Genomic DNA, 16800 nt, shown 5'->3' with positions numbered 1-16800 from the left:
CTCGCTTCATTTCATTCATTTGATCCTCAATCACTGATACTCTTTCTTCCAGTTGATCGAGTCAGTTACTGAAGCTTGTGCATTTGTCACGTATTTCTCGTGTCATGGTTTTCATCTCTGTCATTTCGTTTATGACCTTCTCTGTATTAATTATTCTAGTTATCAATCTTCCACTTTTTTCAAGATTTTTAGTTTGTTTGTGCTGGGTATGTAATTCCTCCTTTAGCTCTGAGAAGTTTGATGGACTGAAGCCTTCTTCTCTCATCTTGTCAAAGTCATTCTCCATCCAGCTTTGATCCGTTGCTGGCAATGAGCTGCGTTCCTCAGTTGAAAATGCAGAAATCACCTGTCTTCTGTGTCACTCGCGCTGGGAGCTGGAGACTGGAGCTGTTCCTATTCGGCCATCTTGTGTCATAGGGTTTCTGTCCTTTCAACCTTACTCCAGATATTGCCAGAGTCTCAAAGTGGTGGTGTGAATTGTCATTTGTCCACATTTTCTACAATATCTGACAAACTGTTTTTATGAACAAATGTTTTAAAAACAAACATGTTAAAATACCCTAATGTGTATGCATCACTATTTCCAAACAAGAATACTAGCTCTTAGTAAGATGCACAAACTGTAATGCAAGCATTATACTGTGCCATCTGACCTTTTTTGTTATTTTGTTCGAAATTGTGGATTGAGGCTTTTTGTAGTAAAGTACTTTCTTGGGGTAATTCATAGGGCATTAGTTAAACTGATAATGTTTTTCAGTAATTTTTTTCCCCCTTGTCTGTCTTTGCAGCTGTGCAAATTATTCCAGCATCAGTGCAATCTGCTACACCTACTACCATTAAAGTTATAAATAGTAGTGCGAAGGCAGCCAAAGTGCAAAGAGCACCGAGGATTTCAGGAGAAGATAGAAGCTCACCTGGGAACAGAACAGGTATTTTTGTGTTTTCTTGTATTTATAAAATATATCTATCTAATTAGGTATATTTTGTTTTATTTCACTGTATGAAAAATGTTTCAACTATTGCTCTGGCAGTATTTAGACAGCATTTCTAGAAAAACAAAAATTCTTTTTGCCATGGCTGAGATTTGAACCAAAGAACCAGTTTGTTGACTTTGCCTTGGGCTAATCTATAACACTATAGCCAATGCTTTGTTCCTCTTATCAATTTAGGAAACAATGGCCAAATCCAACTATGGCAGTTTTTGCTAGAACTTCTTACTGATAAGGATGCTCGAGACTGTATTTCTTGGGTTGGTGATGAAGGTGAATTTAAGCTAAATCAGCCTGAACTGGTTGCACAAAAATGGGGACAGCGTAAAAATAAGCCTACAATGAACTATGAGAAACTCAGTCGTGCATTAAGGTAAGCCTTGATTACTTTTCTTTCTGTTATCAAGCCTTTCTAAAAAATAGCTGTTGCTTCTAGATGTAAGCATTGTTATGTAATGATATTAAAAACTTGTTCATGTTTTCTTTACAAATTAAAAAACCTTTTTAAAAAGATCTTAATAATTTTGAGGTACAGTTTTTTTTTTTTTTTTTTTACAGAATTACTCTAAGATTGTTTTTATCTGATTTGAAAGCATATTAATACTGTCCAAAAAAAAAAGTTTAATTTTTGAGATTTTTATATTTGCATAGGTGAATTGAGTGTTAATTTTTAATGAGTAAGCAGAAACTGTCCTCTGTTTTTACAATTACATGCAAAATAATGACCCGTTTTCTATACAATCTGCCTAAATCTGGATATCCAATCTTTACATTGATACAAACTCTCCCTAAGTAGTATAAGGTTTTTCGACAGAAATTACTATCAGAAATTATGCTTACTGCAGTGATGGAAATTCAGCAGGTACATTTAAGTATCTGAGAAGAAGGATATATAAGAATATCACAGAATTATGTCTGATTTTTGGGGGGGATTGAATATAGTAAAGTAGTTCTGCAATTTACGAGTTTTTCTAAATAGCATGCTTTAACTGCTTCTTGTTTCACTTGGCCATTTTCACACTAAAAGATTATAATTTAGCTCACACACACACCCTCCCTTCCCCCTTCCATCCCCTCATCTCAATATCCCAATATAATTATATAGAAATTTTGGTTCAGCGAGTATCATTGTTAGAGTATTATGGCCATATAACTATTATTACATAGTTGACCATTATTCTTCTTCTTTTCCTGAATGACCTGTTTCTCAGAGTTCATAAATAACTAAAATGTTTAGTTTTCAATATGCTTATCATTCAGTCTCAAACACATTGCCAGCTGTCTAAAGATTCTTTGTGTATAATCAGAACTAAAGCTGCCATTTTTGAGAGTTGATACAGATTGTATACATACAAGATCCCTCGAAATTACAGCAGTAATTTTGATTTTTCAAATCAAACTAAGTTTTTTCATAGAACTTGAAAAGGTAATTGTAAAATTTACACGGGACTGATAAAGTACCATGGTAGTCAGTAGTCAGGACACCTGAAGATTGGCAACGTGGAAAGACTGGTCCCACAGCATATTGAGACTGACTCTAAAATTACAGTAATAAGACAGTTATGCTATTTGCTCAAGACAAATAGGCCATACAGTAGAATAGGGAGCCAAAATAGAACCAGGAATACGTAACCATTTGATTTAAAGAAATGGCAGTGGGGAGAAAACATATGAGGAAACGATCTGCTTTTCAGTCATCAGTGCTGGTATAATTTACTATCCATCTTGGGAGAAAAGTAAAAGTTGACCTCTTCCTTACGCCGTACCAAAAATCAATTCCATGTAGCTTGTAGCTCTACCTGTAAAAAGTAAAATAGAAAAGGATCTAGAAATACTTTCATAACTTCTGGTGGTAGGGAGACATTTAAGCAGAATCAAAAGGACTGATTATAAAGGGAAAGATCGATAAATTGGACTATATTTAAATTAGGAACTTTTGGTTGTTGAAAGCCTTAAGAGAGCCACACATGTCTTACAGAAGTATGTAGAATATCTAACCAATTCTTTTTTTTTTTTTTTTTTGAGTCGGAGTCTCACTCTGTCGCCCAGGCTGGAGTGCAGTGGCTGGATCTCAGCTCACTGCAAGCTCCGCCTCCCGGGTTCCTGCCATTCTCCTGCCTCAGCCTCCTGAGTAGCTGGGACTACAGGCGCCTGCCACCTTGCCTGACTAGTTTTTTGTGTTTTAGTAGAGACGGGGTTTCACCGTGTTTGCCAAGATGGTCTCTATCTCCTGACCTCGTGATCCGCCCATCTTGGCCTCCCAAAGTGCTGGGATTACAGGCTTGAGCCACCGCGCCGGGCCTAACCAATTCTTATGAATCAGTTTTTTAATGGGCAAGAGACTTGAATAGACACCTCAGGCTAGAGATTATCCAAATGGCTGATGAATATATGCAAAGGTGTACAGCCTCATTAGTATTCAGAGTAATGCAATTGAAAATCATAATTAAATGGTACAACACACCCCCTGGAGTGGCTACAATTTAAAAGATTGCCAGAACTAAGTGCTGTTGAGCATATGGAGCAGTGGAAATGCTTCTACCCTTTTGATAGGAATGCAAATTGTAACAGTTGCTCCCCTAAGCAACTGTTCGATATATACCAAACAGAAGTGTACTTGTATGCCCATACACATGTTCATAGCAGATTATTTGTAACATCCAAACCCCAGAAACAACCAAATATCTATCAACAGTAGAGAAGAAATCATTTATGGTATATTCATACAAGAATACCTTGCATTCTTGAAAACTGAGTTCCTGCTACAAAGACCAGTGAACCTCACAAACATAATGTTCAGTGACAGAATCCAGACCCAAAAGACCAAATTCTGTATGATTACATTTATTCAGTCAAGTTCAAAAAACCAGAAAATTAAATTGCAGTATTTAGGGATGCGTGTTTGGGAGATAAAAATATAAAGAAAAAGCAATGAAATTACTATCATGATACAGGCTTGTGTTTACCTTTTAGAGCCAGGATTTGGGGAATGATTGGGAGGGGACATAAAGGGGATTCTAGATGCTGACAGTGTTCTGTTTCTTAAGTGATACTTAACAGGGGAATGAATGTTCACTTTGTAATAAATCACTGAACTGTTCACTTCTGTGTCCTTTTGTTTGTGTGATATATTTGCAATTAAAAAGTTTTTTAAAAATACAAGTTCAAAAAAAGGGAAGAAAAATCATATCCATGAAATACAGGTGTTGTGTATCTTTCTACTTTCTTCATTTTAGGGAGGGAACAAGTGGAATAAATGCTACTATATACAGTTGTGTGGTGCATGTGCTAGATCAAAGGAAGTATTCAGTAAAATTCAAATTTATGTGTGTATATTCTTTTGTATCACCTCTTGCCAAGAAATATGATAATGCCAACTCCTAGAACTGGCATAATCATAGAATACATTTTCCTCCTAGAATTATAAAACCTCTTTTCCATTTTCCTTTTTTCCCCACATATAGTCTTACATATTAATGTAGAAATTTTTTAAAGCAATTGAAACGCCTACAGCATTTTTAACTGGATGGCAAGGAATTGTTGGTTTGTGAGCTGAGATCCAAATTCTATACTAATGTAACTGACATAAATGGAAACTATAAGACTGCGCAATGTGTTATGTCTCTTACTGGGAAATCAAACATAACTATTTTCCTTTAACTATTCTGGAGTTAGGGAAAGATGACAGTTTCCTGTATATAGGTCAGTCCTTTCATTAATAGACTCTTGATTAAGCCAAGTGACTTTTATCCTGCTAAATGTGATAGTTTATATCAGTGGTACTTTTACAAATAGTTGTTTCTTTTGTAGTAGCCCTTTGTCAGTGGGCAGTGCAATATTAAAATAAGGGCTTTGCATTCTGCCAGTCCTGGAAAGAGCTTGACTTGCCTCTTTTTCCTGTTGTTGGAATTAGCAGTACATAGTGTTTGTTTTTAAAGTCTGTTTTCCAAAGGAAACATAAATCCAACTCCGTTTGCATCTCTGTAGAATGCAGCAGTAAACCAGATTTCTAGAATGACTGCTGGAACTCTGCTTATGTACGTTTAGAAATATTGTCTCTTTACAATGCCCTTTTCCTGTTTTTCTGTATCCTCTATTTCGTTTAGACCTTTTCCTTAGACTTTAAAGCTACCTATTGGGCTTGGATAATTTATCTGAAATTTGGAAAGCATTTACATAGTGAAAGAATAAAGATGAAGACATGACTTCATCATGTCGGATTCTTTACAAGACAGAAAAGAAGTGGAATATATTAGTTTTTTCATATTATCGATTTTTATTAACATAGCTTATATTTTGTAGAGGCTGTGTGCCAGTCATTGTATACTAAGCACTTTACAAAGATTATCCCTTTAATCCTCAACAGTGATATGAGGGTATAAGCACTGTTCACCTCACTTTATAAATGAGGAATAAAAGCTTTGAGAAAATATGACTCCTGTGGTCTCAAAAATGTTAGGTTTTGAATCTTGGCTTTCTGACTCCAAAGCTCTTGTTCTTAGGCTCTTCCACTGCTCTAAAGGTTTTTTGTTTTGTTTAATACTTTTAAATCAATGTTTTATCCTAATTGTTGAAAATATGTTTTGAAAGTTTAGAGAGTTTTGGAGTACTGAGCGTTGAAATTTTAGTAAATAATGTTTGGATATGTTTCATTTGATAGTAGCATTAAATATTCTATATAACTTCAATATTAATTGCTATTGTGGTGGATGCAGTACTCTACTAGGCTTCTGCTTACGGAATAGTCTGTAAATTATTCTAAGAAGTCTCATTTTTTATGAAGTTTCTAATTTTTTTTTCTTTTTAAAGGTATTATTATGATGGGGACATGATTTGTAAAGTTCAAGGCAAGAGATTTGTGTACAAGTTTGTCTGTGACTTGAAGACTCTTATTGGATACAGTGCAGCAGAGTTGAACCGTTTGGTCACAGAATGTGAACAGAAGAAACTTGCAAAGATGCAGCTCCATGGAATTGCCCAGCCAGTCACAGCAGTAGCTCTGGCCACTGCTTCCCTGCAAACGGAAAAGGATAATTGAGCCCCAGGACATTCTGGGACTCCGAAGTCTTTCTTAAAATGTTTAGAGCAAGTATAGCTCTTATCTTTATTACCGAATTTGAATCTTCTTTTATTTCTAGACTGTACAGTCTGATGCATGATTTTTTTATAAATATTTCATACTCTTGTGAATTTGGATCTTTTTACTTTGAGCATATATTTTAGAATATGTGTATGTTAAAGGATCTCCACAATGTCTGCAGCGTGAAGGCAGGTTCATTGTGGAATAGTTTGTTAACAGTCAGGAAAGCTAAACTGGTCAGTATTAATGTGTAGCCCTACCAAAAATAGCCAGTAGTATCTGAAAATGAAAAATAAATGAAGTATCTCCAGGAAACAGTCTGGCTTAACTATTTTTGAAAATATAACTGTTTCCCCTCTCTGCTGCTTTAGATGTTGCTTTACATAGAACCAGAAAATGGAATTTCTCAGCTAAAGCATGTGTGCCTGTTTCATCTAATCAAGCAGAGCTAAAATGTTCATATCAAATAAATTTATATTAATAAATTACTAAACTAAGAGTATCAGGTTATTTATATATTTGCAAGCAAAGGATAGTAAGAAGTTGACTGGCAAAAAGAGCAGTGCTGAAGGAGGAGATCCAGGTTTAAATCTGGCTTATTAACTCAAGCCAATTGTAAGGATTTTCTGTATAGATTATTCATGTCAGACCAAGAATTTAAATTATTTTGAGAGAGGCATTTAATTCTAATAAACCAGCTGTTACAAAAATTATAAAATGATCTCTGTTTTTCCTGTCAGAGATTTAAAAAACTGAAAAGGTATACCTCAACCCAAAAGTAAAGGTTTGGTTTGGTTATAGCTTCCTTTTTTTTAAAATTACCCTGTAGTGCCAGTTTATTATGCAAAGCAGCTTATATTCCTGTGTTTCTGATAAAATGAAGACTTTAAATTAGTCAGCAGTACTTAACCTTTCAAGGCATTAGTAAATTACTTGCAAATAGTTTTAAAAAGAAAATTCGACCTGTTACAGGCAGTCTTCTCTTTAAGATAATACTTTTCCACTTTTTTTTCCTTTTCCATATTATATATGTGTATACATATATCTATATATTCAGTTGATCATTTTATAAACATATATGAAGGCATAAAGATATACAGAAGAAAAAGTATTCAAGGTTCAAATTAAATAATTCCTGCATATATGACATTCCTTACATAAGCTAACACTAAACAAAAATGGCTAGAAATGTCTTTTTCTTTCTTTTCTGTTTTTGTTGTTTAAGGTATTAAGCACAAATTATTCTATGAGACTGGCAGATAGCTATTAATCCTCTTACAGATTTGAGAAGGTTGATTCTCAAATATTTATGCACCTTCTCCTTCATTGTTTTCTTTAAATCTGTCCCCTTAAAAAGCTTCTTAAGAGCTCAGTTAATGCTTTTGACTTAACTAGGAGAAAAGGCATGTTAATACAGCAAGATGGCATTGTTAGCAATTCTGGTAGTGGTTTGGAATAAATCATAAGAGGCAGGGATCTTAAGGACAAGAGAGGAGAGAGAGAGAGGAGGGATCTTTGATCTCTTTCTCTGGTAATCTTAACGCATCATTTTACTACAACATGTTCTCTTAATTCATTTATATTATTAAGTCCTTTCTGCAGCTGATATCTGAGCAGAGTAAAATTTGTATGTCCATTATTACTTTTTTGAAAGAGAATATATGAACAAATTATTAGTACAATTTGGGCACTGTGGTTGTAAGAATGTCTGAGTAAAATAACAATATGTAATAATATACAGAAGCTCTAGCGTCAGATAACGAATAGACAGCTCGAAAGGTTTTGCACCATCCTCTTATGGCCTAGGGAGTTGACAAGTTGCTTGTAGTTTTTAAAAAAAATAATAAAGTATACCATTCTGGTATATCATCAAGAGCTTAAGAATCTTGGCTTTCATATTTAGAATGCTTTTGGGAAGACATATATTAAAATTTTAGCCAAGATGACAGACATGTCTCAATTATATATGTGTGTGTGTGTTTGTAAAGCTAGAAACATTAGTTTTAGATCCCTAGAATGAAAATTCTTTTCTCATCTATGCAATTCCCGTATGGTTTTTCTAAAATCATATTTTATTCATTTTCTCCCTTTAGCAATTTTCATCTTATTGCTCATAATTTGAACAGAGACAGTTCTCATACATGATCAGATGCTTTTTTTTCCTTCTTACCATCATTTATGCATGACCTAGGTAAAGTAATATGACTGATTTCTCCAGTTGATTCAAGAAACTCATTACTTTGCCTTAAATTATATGTAAAATATGTGTTTTACTTAGATTACAGTTATCAGAAAGCCAGGTAGTTTTTTTTCTTCTATTAAAAGATAACATATTGTGAAAGAAAATAAAATTTATGCTATTCATTCTTTGCTGTTTTTATAAATGAATTTTTCATAGAATTTACAGTATATTCAAAGGAAGAAAGATAAAATTATTGGTCATCATTTGTACCTCAGAAGTACAAGAATTTAAGTAAAAGAAATGTTCGTTTTTGTTTTAAAACTTGTTTTCCATGTGAAGTTTTTATTGAGCCAACTTTCATACATATCTCGCTAGCCTAAAGTCTAAATATTTGTGTTGGCATCAGAAAAACCAATTAGGCAGAATTGCTTTGCGTGGTTCATCTTCAGATAAAATTGACTGATCACATTTATTTTTGTATCAGTCTATGTCATTTAATTAGGAAAAATTATTTAGGTGTTTTCTCCCCTGATTAATGGTGATACTCAAGTATGATACAAAAAGAATTGTACCACCAAATATTTTTGCGAGGTCTGCTGTTTTTCATATTCCTTTTATGCTACTGCCTTTAAGAACTAGTATCCTTGAAATAGCACAAAAATGTTTTAAAATTCATAATTGCAAAATAAACCTGTGACTAACTTAATGTCTTCAGATCTAAAGGGTGTAAAAATATTGATACTTCAATATTTCATTTGCTGCCAGGAAAAAAAAAATTCTCAATCTTTTGTAAATGGGAGGAGGACTTTTGCATACATTTTTACTCTTTAAATAACGACAACGACACTTATACTGTCATAATAACAATTATGTATTTCTTTGTGGTTTTAATTTTTTTGTAATTTTACATAAAACAGTTATTTTCTATTTTTACGCAGATAAAAAATATTTGTGCATAAAATGTAAAAATAGTAAAATGAGAAAAATAAAACTATTATACAGTATGTTTCTGTGTTGCTTAAGTTTTTTTTTCCTGAAAACAAAATCTTAAATCCTCAGGATATTTTGTTGGATAGTAATCTGACAGTCCACTTATGATACATTGTACATATGATTCCCATGCACTTTTTAACTTAAAAGCTGTCAATTTGTGAAGAACATATTTCACTGAACTAAAATTAGTAATCTCTTTAAGAAAATGAAATTCCATCTACAAAGCCAAATTGTTTTAGAATAGTAACAGATGAAGTGGTAAGACTGAGTAGCTGTCAGAAGGCAAGCTGATGATTGCTAAATTGTAAACCTTTTGTAAAGCCTTTTTTTTTTTTTAAACAAACAAAAAATCACCTGTTCATGTTGGCTATCAGCAGGTTGCTTCAGCCAGAATCAGAATATAGAAGAATGGGTTAGGAAAAAGTGATTCATGCCTGCCTTTATGGTGAAGCAATGATGAAACTTTGATTGACATGCTTAAATAGGAACTTATGGTTAGAAATAAATTGCTTTAAAAATACACAGTGTAATTGTATCTAGTTTGAAGCAATGAAAAACCATCAGCCAGGACGCTAGTGAGGTGTATTTGTTCTCCCAGGACTTCAGTTTTGTGTGTGTACAGCTTTAGAGTTTAATTTGCAAGCCAAATATGTGTTTAAAATGCTTTTTACTAATAATAAACTGACAGCTTTAGAACATTGCTTTTAAAACTTTCTGTAGTGAAGGACCACTTTCTTATTTCCAAATTGTCACAGACAAACATTTGTAAAATAAAAACTTAATTAGTAGCAGGGAGGGGGAAATGGGAAGTTCTGTTTAATGGGCACAGAGTTTCAGTTTCTCAAGATGAAAAACTGGAGATGGTTACACAGCTATGAATATGCTTAACAATACCAAACCGTATTAAAGATGGTTAAGATGGTAAATTTCATATTATGTGTATTTTACCACAGTTGAGTTTATTACAAGAATTTTAAAAATCAGTATTTACTATATTAACAATACAATGGGGGAGGAACATGTTCAACTCAATAGATGCAGAAAAATATACAATTTAACATCCATTCATGATTAAAACTCTCAGCAAACTAGAAGAGAACGTCCTTAACCTGATAAAAAGGTATCTATGGAAAAACCTGTAACGAACATCACATGTTTGTTGCGCCTCACCACTCCGTCCCCCTCCCTACAAGATTTGGGAAACACAAATATGCTTTTATCATTTTTACTCAGAATTGTATCCTAGCCTGTGAAATAAGGTAAGAAAAGTAAAAAGCAGACATACTGCAAAAAACAAAACTGCAGAAGACATCAGACATGTTAAATGCCCTCAAGAATAAAAAAAGTTGTGAGAATAGCAAGGTAAGGTACAAGGTCAATATGCGAAGTTCAATTTTATTTCTACATGCTAGAAACTAATAAATGGAAATTAACATTTAAAAACCACCATTTACAATAATATTGACATGAAACAGGGACAAATAGAGCAAAATTTGTGCAAGACCTATCAATGAAAACTATAGAACTTGCAAAGAGATGAAAGAATGTCTAAGTAGGTGGAGATATAACACCATAATTCTGGATTGGAAGACTCAATTTTGGGTTTTCTTTCTTTTTTTCTTTTTGAGACAGTCTCATGCTGTCACCCAAGCTGGAGTACAGTAGTGCTATCTCAGCCCACTGCAACCCTGCACCTCCTGGGTTCAAGCGATTATCATGCTTCAGCTTCCCGAACAGCTGGGATTACAGGCGTGTGCCATGATACCTGACTAATTTTTTATATTTTTAGTAGAGATGGGGGCTTCGCTATGTTGGCCAGGCTGATCTCGAACTCCTGACCTCAAGTGATCTGCCTGGCTCAGCCTCCTGAAGTGCTGGGATTACAGGCGTGAGCCACCATGCCTGGCCTAAGACCCAATTGTGTAAATGTAAATCTTGTAAATGTTAGTTATTCCTAAACTGATCTACAAATTAAATTACAATAAAAAATTCTGCACGTCTTTTTTTGTAGACAAGCTAATTATAAAATTTATATGTAAATACAAATGACAGAATAGCCACAATATTTTGGAAAAAGAATTAGAGAACTTGCACTGTGCTATATAAAACTTTGCTATATAAAGCTACAGCAATCAAGAAGTGGTATTTAGGTAAGGATAAACATATAGGTCAATGAACAGACTAGGATCCAGAAATGGACCCACATATATGGCTCATTGATTTTTGACAAAGTTGCCAAGGTAATTCAATAGGGAAAGGGTAGTTATTTCAACAAATGTTAGAACAACTGCATATATTCATGGAGAAAAATGAATGTCAACCCTTGCCTTATACCACACATAAAAATTAACACAATAGATTCTAGACCTAAATATAAAATCTAAAACTTACAAAAATTTTCATAACCTTGGAGTAGACAAAGATTTCTCAGATATTACAGAAGCAAAACTAGGCTGGATGTGGTGGCTCCTGCCTGTAAATACAGTGTTTTGGAAGGCTATGAGTTTTGAGACCAGCCTGGACAACATAGCAAGACCCCATCTCTACAAAAATATAAAAATTAAAATAAAATTAGCTGGGCATGGTTGTGTATGGCTGTAGTTCTAGCTATTCAGAAGGCTGAGGAGGGAGGATTGCTTGAGCCCAGGTTCAAATTCAAAGTTCAAGCGCAGGTCAAGCTTGAGGTTACAGTGAGGTGTAATTCTGCCACTACAGTACTCCAGTCTGGGGGTGACAGAGTGGGACGCTGTCTCTGATAAAAAACAAGACAGTAAATTGGACTTCATCAAAAATTTTTAAAACACCTGTTCTTTGAAAGACACTATTAAAATAAAAGGCAAGGCTGGGTGTGGTGACACACGCCTGTAATTTCAGTGCTTTGGGAGGCTGACTGGGGAGGATTGCTTGAACCCGGGAGTTCGAGACCAGCCTGGGCAACCTCGTGAGACCCCCTCTCTATGAAAAAAAATTTTTTTTAATTAGCCAAGTATGGTAGCATGCACCTGTAGTTCTGGCTACTCAGAAGCCTGAGGCAGGAACATTGAGTCTAGGAGCCTGAGGTTATGATGAGCTATGAGCACACCAGTGCACTCTAGTCTGGGTGACAGAGCAAGACCCTGTCTCAAAAACAAAAAAAAAAAAGTTAAATAAAAGGCAAGGTACAGATTGGGAGAAAATATTTGCAATACATTTATCTTACAAAGGTAAGATAAGTGTATTTGACCACACTAATTTGCAATATTTTGTCATTAAGTGATGAGCATCAGTTTTAACTGAATGATTATGACAATGTTACTATCTTACAAAGGTAAGATATTTAATATCAAAAATATATGAGAAACTTTTAACTCACTAAGACAATCAAATAATTTATGGTCAAAGGATTCGTACAGACGTTTCATAAAAAAAGATATATGTATGGCCAGTAAGCATATGAAAAGCTATTTGGCATTATTAGTTATCAGGAAACACGAAGTCACAATCCAGTACCACTATAAACACATTACAACTGCTCAAAGTTAAAAGACTCACAATACCAATTGTTCTCAACGACAAGGACCAAACGAAGTCACGCACATTGCTAGTGGAAATATAAAATGGCACACTACTTTGGAAAACTTAAACACTCTGTCACGACACAGCAATTCTAATCCTAGGCATTTATTTTATTTATTTATTTTTTTGAAACAAAAGTTTCACTCTTGTCACCCAGGCTAGAGTGCAATGGTGCAATCTTGACTCACTGCAACCTCCACCTCCCAGGTTCAAGTGATTCTCCTGCCTCAGCTTCCCAAGTAGCTGGGATTACAGGCACCAGCCACCACGTCCAGGTCATTTTTGTATTTTTAGTAGAGACAGGGTTTTGCCATGTTGGCCGGGGCTAGTCTTGAACTCCTGACCTCAGATGATCTGCCCGCCTAGGCCTCCCAAAGTGCTGACATTACAGGTATGAGCCATCATGCCCGGCCCAATCCTAGACATTTATTTAAGAGAAATAAAACACGTTCACTGAAAGACTTGTACATGAATGTTTATAAGAGCTTTATTCATAATGTCCCCAAACCGTTAACAACACAACTATCCATCAACAGGTGACTGAATAAACAAATTATGAATACCCATAGAATAGAAATATGACTCAGCAATAAAGGGAGTGAACAACTGCCTCATCAACAACTCTGGAAAAGGCAAATCTCATTGTAAGGATAGAAAGCAGTTCATTGGTTGCCTAGGGCTAGGGATAGTGGTTGATTTCCTGGATTAGGCATAAAGAAATTTGGGAGGATGATGAGCATAGCCTATATTATGCTTTGTTGATGATTATCTGAACAGACTTGCCAAAACTCATCTAAATATATACTTAAAATAGGTGCAAGGGGTTATGTAAATTACACCTCAATACGTTTAAAAACTGAATTACTAGAGAAATGAAAAAGACAAAAATATGTAACTTTTTAAAAAAAGTATTAGGTTCCACAGGCATACGATTTCTCTATCAAATTACCAACATTGTTTTAATCCTTGCACTCATCTCCCTGTGGACTGACAACAAACAGTTCACAGACTGACCACACTGACTTACAACATTTCATCATCAACTGATGAGCATCCGTTTTAACTAAACGATTATGGCAATGTTCATGGGATTTGAAAATTTCTCCGTAAACTTTTTTTTTTTTTTTTTTTTGAGACCGACAGTCTCACTCACCCAGGCTGGAGTGCAGTGGCTTGATCTCGGCTCACTGCAACCTCTGTCTCAGAGTTTAAGCGATTCCCTGAGTTTAAGCGATTCTCCTGCCTCAGCCTCCCCAGTAGCTAGGATTGATTACAGGCCTGCATCACCACGCCCAGCTAATTTTTGTATTTTTAGTAGAGACGGGGTTTCACCATGTTGACCAGGCTGGTCTCGAACTCCTGAGTTCAAGTGATCTGCCCACCTCGGCCTCCCAAAGTGCTGGGATTACAGGCGTGAGCCACCGCGCCTGGCTGTAATCTGAGAAAAGCGTTTTCTCATGTCCGCTAACAAGGTAGTTGATTTGGGAATCTTTATTCCATGATACTAGTAACACCCAGTTAACACTTATGCTATTTTTATAGGTAACACCACAGTAACTAGATAGGAATGAAATAGAACATTGAAGAAAATGTTCTTTATCAAATCTATGCGCAACTCTTTAATTCACTTCCTTAGAAAACTATGCAAAAAGGTTTGCCCTAATGCTCATCATACGAATAGAGAAAGTAAGCTTCCTAACGCTAATGTTGGTTTTACTTTGTGAATGAGATGGCATGTTGCATATTAATACACTGATAAACATCACTGAATAGTTGAACTAGAATGTTCATTTGACTTAATGGTTAAAGGAAAACCTATGCATTAAGAACTCCATGCTAGGATTCTTGTCTCCAGCTCTCAGATCATAAAAATAGAGGATTTTTGTTTGTTTTTTGAGACAGAGTCACTCTGTTGCCCAGGCTGGAGTGCAGTGGCATGATCTTGTCTCACTGCAACCTTTACCTTCTGGGTTCAAGCAATTCTCCTGCCTCAGTCTCCCATGTAGCTGGGACTACAGGTGTGAGCCACCACATCTGGCTAATTTTTGTATTTTTAGTAGAGACAAGGTTTCACCATGTTGGCCAGGCTGGTCTCGAACTCCTGACCTCAAGTGATCTGGCCATCTCGGCCTCCCAAAGTGCTGGAATTACAGGTGTGAGCCACTGTGCCCGGCCTAAAAATAGAGAATATTTTAAATAAAAGTAAGTGTGAGAATCTGCCTTGTTGGCCTAAAATGCATTAGCTAGTTGATAAAACAAATAAAGAATACCTAGAATAAAGGTATAAACAAATAAAGAACCTTCTACTGTGGAGGATATGTAAAGTGGCGTGCCAAAGGAAAGAACCAGAAGAAACAGATTATGGTCCTTGTTTTCCCACTACCAGATATGAAACTTAGAGCAAGTTGTTTAACCTTTCTCCTCCTCCATTTTCTCTCTCCTATGCTAGGGTCATTGACACACTTGCCTGCAGTGTAGGGCCATTGAAAGGGTTAAATGAACTCATGTATGTGAATTCATCTTGCAACTGTAGACTCCTAAATAAGTGTAAAGGTCTAGGAAAGAAAAACCTCCCTTCAAAGAATCCGGTGCTCTAGTTTGAAATTGGTGCTCACCTCATGTAATGGTGAAAAATCATAAAATAGCGTAAAAAATGTGTTGAATGACTGAAGGAGCAAGGAATAAGAGCTAATTCTGATCTCTTATGTCAAGTCCATTATTTGCCTTCTCACTTATTTCTCACAACTCCTTGAAGTAGATAAGAGAACTGTCCATTTTATAAATGGAAAAATCAAGGCATAGAGGGATTAGTCAACTTGGCTGAGGTCACTTGCATAAGGGCCAACCCAGGCTTGAAGCCCTGCCTGGGGCTTTTCATTAGGATTAAGTCTGTCTCAACAGAAGATTGCTATTAACACCTACAGTCAATGAAAGGGAGGTGTGTTTAATATGTCTAACGAATGAGAATTGCAAACATTCGGTACTTTTCTCATTTCCTCTGGCTTTTATTTGTCTTATCCAAAGTGAGAAGCTTATACCAAACTTTACTTTTAGTAGTATTCGTCTCTACTAAGTCAACGGAGTTTTATAAAATATTACCATACAACCAACCCTTAGTAAAATAATGGCTCTAGGCAATCATCACCAACAGTTGCTAAAACCATTAGGTGAAAAGTTGATGAGACAGTTTGTAAAGGATGGATTTGCCTCACAATCACTGAATACATCTATCGATCTTAATACCATGAAAAGAGAGACGACCAGGGCCGGGCGCAGTGGCTCACGCCTGTAATCCCAGCACTTTGGGAGCCTGAGACAGGTGGATCACAAGGTCAGAAGATCGAGACCATCCTGGCTAACACGGTGAAACCCCATCTCTACTAGAAAATACAAAAAATTAACCGGGCATGGTGGCAAGCCCCTGTGGTCCCAGCTACTCCGGAGGCTGAGGCAGGAGAATGGCGTGAACCCAGGAGGTGGAGGTTGCAGTGACCCGAGGTCGCGCCACTGCACTCCACCCTGGGCGACAGAGTGAGACTCTGTCTCAAAAAAAAAAAGAGAGAGACAACCAGATAATCATATGCCTCCTGATATGACGCATTGGGACAACTCTTGCCAAAACACAAACTGAACCTAAATCTGATAAATTCCCCGATATAAGTACCAGTTCATAGGAAATATAGGAGAGAGACTGTCATTTACACGGATACAATCAGCAAAAATACAAATGAAAACAACAAAAATAAGAAGGTGAATGTATAGATTAAAAGAGACTTAAGAGTCTCTTTCGGCCGGGCGCGGTGGCTCAAGCCTGTAATTCCAGCACTTTGGGAGGCCGAGATGGGCGGATCATGAGGTCAGGAGATCGAGACCATCCTGGCTAACACGGTAAAACCCCGTCTCTACTAAAAAAAATACAAAAAATTAGTCTGGCAAGGTCGCGGGCGCATGTAGTCCCAGCGACTCGGGAGGCTGAGGCAGGAGAATGGCGTGAACCCAGG

At 36.0% G+C, this 16800-nt stretch overlaps 1 protein-coding gene across 4 annotated transcripts in view; it reads left to right on the top strand.

Moving 5' to 3' along the window:
* GABPA (GA binding protein transcription factor subunit alpha) overlaps positions 1–9255 on the top strand; it is a 44703-nt gene extending 35448 nt beyond the window's left edge. For all 4 annotated transcript variants that reach the window (XM_023189923.2, XM_023189914.2, XM_023189933.1 and 1 more), the window contains exons 8-10: positions 789–929; positions 1170–1362; positions 5799–9255. In XM_023189923.2, coding sequence (XP_023045691.1) covers positions 789–929; positions 1170–1362; positions 5799–6027 — 563 coding nt within the window. In that variant the 3' untranslated portion in view covers positions 6028–9255. The remainder of the gene's footprint in view (positions 1–788; positions 930–1169; positions 1363–5798) is intronic.
* Positions 9256–16800: the final 7545 nt, after the last annotated feature.

The sequence above is a fragment of the Piliocolobus tephrosceles genome, chromosome 19 (genome assembly GCF_002776525.5).
Source record: "Piliocolobus tephrosceles isolate RC106 chromosome 19, ASM277652v3, whole genome shotgun sequence".
Taxonomy (NCBI): Eukaryota; Metazoa; Chordata; class Mammalia; order Primates; family Cercopithecidae; genus Piliocolobus; species Piliocolobus tephrosceles.
The sequence above is the reverse complement of the archived record's forward strand: the minus strand, read 5'-3'. Positions and strand labels throughout refer to the sequence as shown.